Genomic DNA, 8,733 nt, shown 5'->3' with positions numbered 1-8,733 from the left:
GGGTTTTGTGGATCACCCTCAGGAGCAGCAACCACTGGGTCTGGGCCCACATGAGCAGCTCAGCCTGGTGGGAGTGAACCGTTCTGACCACGTGGAGCAATCAGCAGCGGCTCGAGATGTTGTGAATGACCAGGGAGATGTTTAATAACAACGTCCTGACGCTGGTCCTGAACAGGGCAAGGCAGGACACTGTCATGTGTTGGGCCATTGTGGCAGAGAAGAGGGTGGCCATGGCCATCATGAAACTGGCCGCCCCGCTAGCCTCTGTTACATCCCAAAACAGTTTGGGTTTGGCTTCCTGCACAGCTGGGCCGGCGACTCATGAGTTATGTTATTTGGTGCAGGATGTGGCAGCAAACAACTTAATTTGCCTCAATAATCCCCAGGAACTCATTGATGGCTTCAATGCCATGGGGTTCCCAAACTGCATGGGGGCTTTAGACAGCACACACATCCCTGTGCTATCCCCCTTGCTGGCGAGCCACATATTCACAAACAGGAAAGGATTTGCCTTGGTAATCCTGCAAGCTGTGGTTGACCCCCGGGGCCAGTTCACTTACATTTTTACAGGATGGGCCAGCAGCACACATGATGCACATGTGTTTAGAAACTCTGTGTTGCCCGGCTTGATGAAGAAAGAATACTATGCACCTAGAGTCCCTGACAGACTGATCCGTGGTGCTCCTGTCCCCCTGCTTATAATAGCCGATGCGACTTACACCCTCAAGCCTTGCCTCATGAAGTCTTATGCAGGGCACATTACCTGCAGAAGATGATTTTCAACTATCATCTCAGCCAATGCAGGATAGATGTTCAATGTGTCTATGGCCACGTGAAAGCACGGTAGAGGGCCCTGAACTCGTGTTAGAGCCAGAAAACATAACAACCTTCATAGTGGCAGCCTGCATGCTCCACAACATTTGTGAAACCAGGGAGGAAGTTGTCAGTGAGTCATGCATGGGCTGACGAAGTGCAGGAGGCAGTGGGAAAGCAGAGACATGGGCAGGCAGTGCATGGCAACCCACAGCGCCAGCCTGGAGATGCTGCTCGGGCGGACCTTGTGTGGGATTGCCTGGCCGCACAGATCATGGACACTGCTGACAACTAGCACTGACTGGTTCTTCTAATAAAAATAAAGTTCTCGTCATTTTGCAACAGGAAACACCTGTATCTTCAGTACATTGTCTATAGTGCAGGGGAGGAGGTTTCAGTGAGGACACAGTGAGGGCAAAGATCAGGTGTGATGGGTATAGGGGTTACTGGTTTGATGGTGGTGCCCCCTGCTATAATCGAGTAGCTAAGATAGCAGCAAGGTGGATGGGTAACTGGCTCCCCCTGCTGGAATTTCATGGGAATTGCACATCAGGCTTAATTCGTTAAAAAGGCTGTTACGTGCAAACAGTGATGAAACATTCTAAAATAAACCGTTTTAAATGTAATAAACTTATTTCATTTAATGAGGATTAAACTCCATTATGTGTACAAGTGCCTTGTGTGGATCAGTAGTGTGTCCTGGGAAGTTTAAAAACCCTGCAGATTCTCTGAAATGCCCTAATGTCATTGTCTTCTCATCTGGTGCAGCCTGCTGCTGTGTTCTCTCACCTGCCCCTTCTACAGTCTTAAGAAACCAGGATGCAGGAGGAGCAGGAAAGAGCAAGTAACCAGTGAGCTGGACACCACTGCATGATGGAGGTTCTCGGTGGATGTTGGTGTTTGGTCAGTGAAATATTCCAATAACTTAATTTAGAAAATTGTATTTATTCTAAAATTTACAAGACACAAGAGGCTACCATGCCGCCATCCAGCTACAACCAAACTAACACAACAAAATATAATCACAGCCACCACTTCATATCCAGGTAAAGAAGAAAACCTGAATGAGATGAGTCCATACACTTGTCTTAGGCAGCCTTCAAGGGTCTGCATTTTGTTTGTTGTTTCTGCCAGGATATTATGGCTTGCAATTTTTTAAAAAATTATTTGGAGATTTCTAATACATAACAGGGTCTCTCCAGGGCTCTGGCTGGCCTTGGCACAAAACAAAGAACACAACCACTCTAGCACAATGAATAAGAAATGCAGCACCCTTCTGAAAACCAGGAAGAGAAGGGAAAAAGAGTCTGACCTATAAGGCCTTAACAGAATATTATTTATTCTCCAGATATCCCTGCATGATGCTTATGGAGATGCTTTGCCAATTGACCTTGCAGGACCAAAAGGGGAGTTGAGGAAGCCTGCATTGCTAGAGCTGTCTCAGGTCTTATCCATAAAGACCCTGTCTTTAAGCAAAAAAATTGAGATTTGATTTATTATGATAACCTTAACCTTTGATACACACAAATCCCAATTTTTAGCACCCCTTCACTCCCTGAAGACCTAGGAAAAGACATCCTGGGCCTTACTCCTCACAAGGAGAGGATCCTGGATTTGTCCCAGGGTGAAAGGGCTGTTCCCAGGGGAGCTCCTTTGACTTTGCTCCAGAGTGACTTTAGTGTAAGGGAGCGGAGAATCAGGTCTAGTGCCTGGGAGACGCTGAACGCAGGGCAGGTGGAGGCATTGCTGATGTGATAGTTCAGGCCCTTCCCGGGCCTAGGGGTGAGGCAGGTGATGATCTGTAACACATCAGAGACCAGTGGTGACTGGGGCAGAATTGTTTGATGCTCGTCCCTTGGAGACAGCAGTTATCTTAATGGAGTCTGGCCTGAGATCCTGCATCAAGGACTACAGGGCAGTGAGAAAGTCCCCCCACCTACAACAGACAGTAATGTTTGGCCTAACTGTGACCTGGACAACATGGCAGGGTGTACAGGGTTGGAGGAGTTAGCACATGTAGGCATGAAGACAATGAAGCCACCTCAAGAGACAGGACTTCTTTCCCCTGGGTAGGTCAGGAGTGAGTGAGGCAATGGCTCCAACTCCCACCATGCACCTGGCAATGGATCCGTGCTCAACTCCATTGGGAGTAAACTCCACTGGGCACAAACCTACCAGGGATTACTCCAACACAATCTCTGGACCAGTGGGGGAACTGGGGAGCAGGGACAGTGTGACCTGAGCAGCTGGCTTCTTGCCTGAATGGATCCAGAGGACACACAACATATACTGCCCTTTAGCCTGTGATGACCACAACATTAACTTTTGCGATAAATGCCGGAGGCTCTTACCACGTCTGTGTGGCACCATGGCACAGGAGCTGTCCCTGTAGTGCACGCTCACCCACACCACGGCACAGACCATGCACAGGAAGATGGGCACCTTCAAGCCGACCAGGAGCAGGAAATGGATGCTGCTGGCCTGGGACCTGCAGGTGGAGGGCGGTGTAGAATGAGAAGTCAAGCCCTCTTGGTTGGACTAGATTGCTCTCTTCCTGAAGGTGGGATGGGTGTTTATGAAGGGAAGGTCTTTTAGTTTGTCTCCACTTGCAGCTGAGTCCCCACACATTCATATTCCCCCTTTGCAGACTCCCTCTTTCTAGGCTATACAAGGGTAGAGGTGCCAAAGAAACTTGTCATGGGACTCAATGGGTGCCTGTACATGTTGTTGACTTTGTGTAGATGAACGTATTCTTTGGTGGAGTTTTGTGTTTCACAATGTACCATGATGTTTCCTGTTACTATTTTGCATGGGTTTAACACTCCAAATTCGTTAATGTGCTATTACAAGTTAGTCACTCTAAAGGGCACCTCATAACAATTTTACCCTCCAGAGAGTCTACTACTAAATTACAGTAGGGGGCAGTTTTGGTATGTAATTTGTGTCATGCTTCGTACCTTTTATTCATAAAATAAATCAAGCAATAAACAGTCAATTTGGTGGGTTGTGCGGGACAGGTTTTGGTTGATTTTGGGGGACAGGGGTGGGTGAGGTGCGACTGGTTTTGCTTTTGGTTGCTGCACCAAATGTGCCCCCCTGCACAGCGGCCAGCATACGCCCCCACACCTGAGTACATGCTGCAGGAAGGCACCCTTCGATAGGGTGTCATACATAAAGGAAACGAGCTGCAGGAAGGAGAAGGGATGAGGGTTACAACAGCAGAATCACATGCTGGCTCTGAGCCTGGGTAGCTGCCAACAGGAATACAGGACCGGACTGAGCTGGATATGAGCATGGCTTTTAAGAACGCAGGTCGTCCCACCAAGCTTCAGGAAAGGACGAGGACTCCCTGTTACAGCCGGAAAGAGCTTTACTTCTTCCCGGCAGTGCCAAATCCCAGGGGCAGTTTGTGGTGTAGCAAACATGGTGGGAATGATGGAGACATAACAAAAGGACTAGTAGGCCTTAGGGGTTCAGATGAGAGAACAGGTGGAAAGAGAAAAAGAAATCAGTCTCCATCTGAGACACGACACATTGTAAGATCAAAGGCTCACAGAAAATGAGGGTTGGAAGGGACCTCAGGAGGTCACATCTAGTCCAACCTCTGCTCAAAGCAGGACCATCCCCAATTATATCATCCCAGCCAAGACTTTGTCTAGCCGAGTCTTAACTACCTCCAAGGATGGAAATTCAACTTCTCTGGGTAACCTGTTCCAGAGTTTTACTACCTTCTTAGCGAGAAAATTTGTCTTAATATCTAACCTAAACTTCCCTTGCTGCAACTTGAGCCCATTGCTCCTTGTTCTGTTATCTGCCACCACTGAGAACAGTCCAGCTCCATCCTCTTTCGAACCTTGCTTCAGGTAGTTGAAGGCTACTGTTAAATCCCATCAGTTTTCTCTTCCCTGGTCTAAATAAGCTCAGCCTCTCCTCATAAGTCATGTCTCTCAGCCCCTTCACTATTTTCATTGCCCTCCCCTGGACTCTCTCCAATTTGTCCACATCCCTTTAGTAGAGGGGGGCTCAGAGCTGATCACAGGACTCCAGAGGTGCCTCGCCAGTGCTGAACAGAGGGGAGGAATCACTTCCCTTGACCTGCTGGCAACGCTGCTACCAGTGCCGCCCACTAAGGTACAACACTGTTGTCTGAAGGAGGAGGAAGCTGAAGGAGGAGGGATCTCTTGCACTGTGTGAACTGCCATGAGACGGAAAACCACCGCGCCCACGATCATGACGGCTCTCACTCACCCTGCTGGGGTGGGGTGTTGGTTAGGGAAATTGGCTTCATCTTCCTTAGCAGCTGTCCGTGCCGAGGTCGGCTTTGTGGAGGCTGTAGGAACAGGGATTGACAGTGTGCATCCTGCTGAGTGTGAGGAAGGAAAAGCTTTTGCGGGGTAAAAAATCGAATCTTACATATCCCCAGCAGGGCTGTAGCTGGGAGTGGGAACATGGGTGGGTCCCGGCTATGATGGATGAACCCAAAAGGCTGATGTCACAGTGACTTGTGTTGCAGATGGATTAGACTAGTTAACACACCTGGCCTCACCCCAAAACCTCAGATAACTCTGTTACATACCTGCTACACATACTAAAAAGATGCCCCATGCTTGAGCACCTGTCTGCTGTCTGGTCAGTGAATATTATTTGTTCACTGTGGTATTGCCCCAGGCTCATATTCACTTGGGTGCTACTTGCTGAGCTGCAGCCCACGCTAGGCTTCCCGCAGACATGTGGCTTCCCTCCAGGCACAGCCATTTTCTCAGTGATACTAGATGTTCTCCTTTCTAAGACCAAGGTTCAAACCTAAGTACTGGAAACGATTCTGCCTACTGCTGCCAGGGTGTGTGGGACCATGAAGTCCCTGAAGTCTGTAGGGGGAAATTCCCCCACCATGGGCATGGGATAGCTAGTCTTAGGCTTCCCTCTGTGTCTGGCAGTGACATGTCAGGGGTGGGCAAGGATGGAAAGAAAAAGCTCTTCATTTTTGATTCTGGGAAAAGCTGCAGCTTACAGGAAGCCTGGGAGGAACTGAGTCTGTGACACATTACAGCAGTCCCATGTGCATCTGTCAGTCCAGAATGGATGCCTGGGAAGGTGTCCTCTTTGCTTCTCCTACCTAGGCTTTACCTTTTGAAGGCAAAGCACATAACCTCTGCCAGAGCCCTCCCTTCCATGGTGATGCTCTGCTTGGTCCCTACGGTACGTCCTGCCTTGTTTTCATTGTCTGAATCCCTGTGATAATATCCACCTCGATGACCAGATGATGGCAGGAGGCAGGGGAGCGGGGAGGGGGAGAGGAGGAGGGCAGGGATGGGGATTCAGCTGACAAAATTGCAAATAAAGAAAAGGGTTTGCAGGCTGTGACAGCCTTTCCCTCCTGCTTCCTGAGCTAGCCAATGGGGACTCTAAACCTGGCAGTTCAATGGAGCAAAGCAGTCCTGCTTGGGGAACAGCCACAGATCACCGATGCCCCTACAACAGGGCACTGCTAATCCGCTCTTTCTGTATTCATTTTGGGGGCACTGCCTAGTCTACCTGGGGTTAACACGGCAGTATCCAGGTTGCCCAGTCAGTCAGTGGGGCTGGTTCCAGGGTGAAGCTGGGCTTTAGCAACTGCAGTGTTTTAGGTCTGTGAGCTCATTCATTGTGGGCTTCCAGGGCATGGCCAACAAGTGCATATCACTCTGTATCTTAGTTGGTCTAAACATAGAAGATGCCAATTTTTAGCTGATTTTGGATTTAAACTTCATTGCTAAACAACAAGAAAGATTTCTATAGTATACCTCCCTGCCTCCTGCCATCTGATATCCCCAGCGAAGGAATCCTGCCTTATCTGCACACCAAAGAGCAACTCACAATCGATCTCTGCACACACACGCTTACCAAAACTGAAAAATCTTCCCTTTCTAAAGGCCTAAATTTCTACCCAGAAAAATATGCTAATAAAATACTTCAATAAGCCAACTCACAAAGACACTCTCGTGGGCCCAGAGGAAGAGACTTTTACCTTCAGCTTCCTCTGTGCAAAAATGAAGTTTATTTTCTAAGTATGGGGACTTTTTACCATCTTTAATTTTCCCTGAGCCTGAGGAAGGACGTGCGTGCCCGAAGCTTGCAGAAAAGTCTTTTTTTGTTGTCATTTCTTAGTTGATCAGGTATCATATCTGAACTACGAGTTCTAGAGGTTTTTGCATTTCTTTTTCATCTCAGACCAACATGGCTACCAAATACATCCCTATCACTCTGTAATGCATGCAGAAGGGATGGTAACCACAAAACATGAGGACTCTCCTGGTGCTACCAGGTCTACTTTGGGCACTTCCCTGGTCCTGTCAGCAGCAGGCTTGGCAGTGAGACCCAGCCCCACTCAAGCGCCTGCCCCAGGAAAGAGCCCTGTTCCCTGGGGGAGAGTCCCAGAAGCATCAACAACCACTGCCTCAGGAAAACAAGTGGTGTCACAGGCCATGAGCCCCCAAAACCAGGAGTGAGCAACCAGGAGCTCAGAGTGTGAAGATGAGCCGGCATGTTCCAGCTGGGGGAGATCATGGTGGAGGGATGGGGGGCAGCCCAGGGCTAAGGGCAGGAGCCCATCCCCACTGCTGTGAGATTGCACCTAGGAGACCACCTGGCCATGGGAACTTGCCCCTCAATGTATTCACCTGCAGCGCCGCACGCCCCTGATCCCTGTGAGGGGGATTCCTTGATGAGGCTGTGGTGTTGGGCAGGAGGGAGCTGGGTGTGGGTCAAGAAATGCCTTGTCATAGCACTGCCCTCCCCTGCCAGCATCCACATGCCTGCACCCCCTCCCCGTCTCTTGCCACCTGTTTGGTTATGTTGCACCGCAGGTGTAATAGGATCTGACTTTAGCAAGCGCAGGGCACGGACCCACCTGGGTGGTGCACCGCACTGCAAAGACCCTGGGGTTCCTGTGGACGGGAGCGGGGCAGGGACTTACCTGGAGACACCAACAGTTCCACAGCATGTGTGGGATCAAAATCAAGAGGCTTATTTATCCCGCACAGGTAGGTGCTGGTGTCCGCCATCGTCAGGGTCTCCATGGACACCGTGATGGTGCGCTGCGTGTGGTTGTCCCGGATGGAGAATCGGTCCTGCCACACCTCAGCCTCTGACCCTGTGGTCTCTATGATGTGGCTGCCCAAGCACAATACCATGTCGTCTCTGCACCAGAATTTTGGAAACTCTTCGTAGCCTTTCCCATAGTGGCACATCACAGACACCGAACCACCTTCAGGTCCCGTCACCGTCTCCGGGCCCATCACTGCGTTGGCATCTGTCTGTGTCACAACAGCTATTGTCGTGCAGCAGCCTGTGGAGGCAGAGACATGGAGAGTTATTTCCATGCCCCAGCGGTGAGGAGTAGTGTAGAGATTTGCTTTGGCAATCCCTCTGCATGTTTGACTGCAAGGACAGAGCTGGAAAATGCTGAGAAATTTGTCATCCTTATCCATTCACCATGGGGGCAGCAAATAGATAAAGCCCCCACCACCTCTAATCAGGGGCAAATTCCCATGAACAGTCTCTTGCTCAGAACACAGGCTAACTGGGCTCCTTGCTTTCCTCCCTCAGGCTGCTGGATGATGGGAGGGTGCTGCACCTTGGGAGAAGAAATCCACAGCATACATACAGGCTGGGGAGTTCCCCTCTTGAAAGCACAGAGGCGGAAAGGGATCTCGGAGTCATTATTGACTCCAAGATGAACATGAGCTGCCAATGCCAGACCGCAGCCAGCAAGGTCAGCCATACCTTGTCATGCATCCAAAGGTGCATCTCAAGCCGGTCCAGAGAAATGATACTCCCCCTCTATGCGACTGGTCAGGCAGCAGTTGGAGTATTGTGTCCAATACCGGGTGCCATTGAGAAGGGAAGATATGGCCAAGACAGCATTCAGCCCACCGTGGG

The 8,733-nt window shown here is 49.9% G+C and overlaps 1 protein-coding gene across 1 annotated transcript; it reads right to left on the bottom strand.

The window, feature by feature from the left end:
* Nucleotides 1–2,509: 2,509 nt before the first annotated feature.
* Nucleotides 2,510–8,090, bottom strand: LOC112549606 (CMRF35-like molecule 7). Its single transcript, XM_025199207.1, has 4 exons — nucleotides 7,769–8,090; nucleotides 5,062–5,143; nucleotides 3,165–3,301; nucleotides 2,510–2,612 (listed from the first exon to the last, which is right to left on the bottom strand). The coding sequence occupies exons 1-4, from the start codon at nucleotides 8,088–8,090 to the stop codon at nucleotides 2,590–2,592; spliced, it is 564 nt and encodes a 187-aa protein (XP_025054992.1). The 3' UTR covers nucleotides 2,510–2,589.
* Nucleotides 8,091–8,733: the final 643 nt, after the last annotated feature.

Source organism: Alligator sinensis, unplaced genomic scaffold (assembly GCF_000455745.1).
Source record: "Alligator sinensis unplaced genomic scaffold, ASM45574v1 scaffold876_1, whole genome shotgun sequence".
In the NCBI taxonomy this organism is placed as follows: domain Eukaryota; kingdom Metazoa; phylum Chordata; order Crocodylia; family Alligatoridae; genus Alligator; species Alligator sinensis.
The sequence above is the reverse complement of the archived record's forward strand: the minus strand, read 5'-3'. Positions and strand labels throughout refer to the sequence as shown.

Bases quoted from the DNA above. Each gene is read 5' to 3' on its own strand.
- LOC112549606 (XM_025199207.1), bottom strand. From the start codon at position 8,090: ATGGGCCCGGAGACGGTGACGGGACCTGAAGGTGGTTCGGTGTCTGTG. The intron at 3,302-5,061 runs GTGAGTGAGAGC...CTCCACCTGCAG, and splicing joins CAACACCCCACCCCAGCAGG to GTCCCAGGCCAGCAGCATCC. The intron at 2,613-3,164 runs GTAAGAGCCTCC...GATGTGTTACAG, and splicing joins CATGGTGCCACACAGACGTG to ATCATCACCTGCCTCACCCC.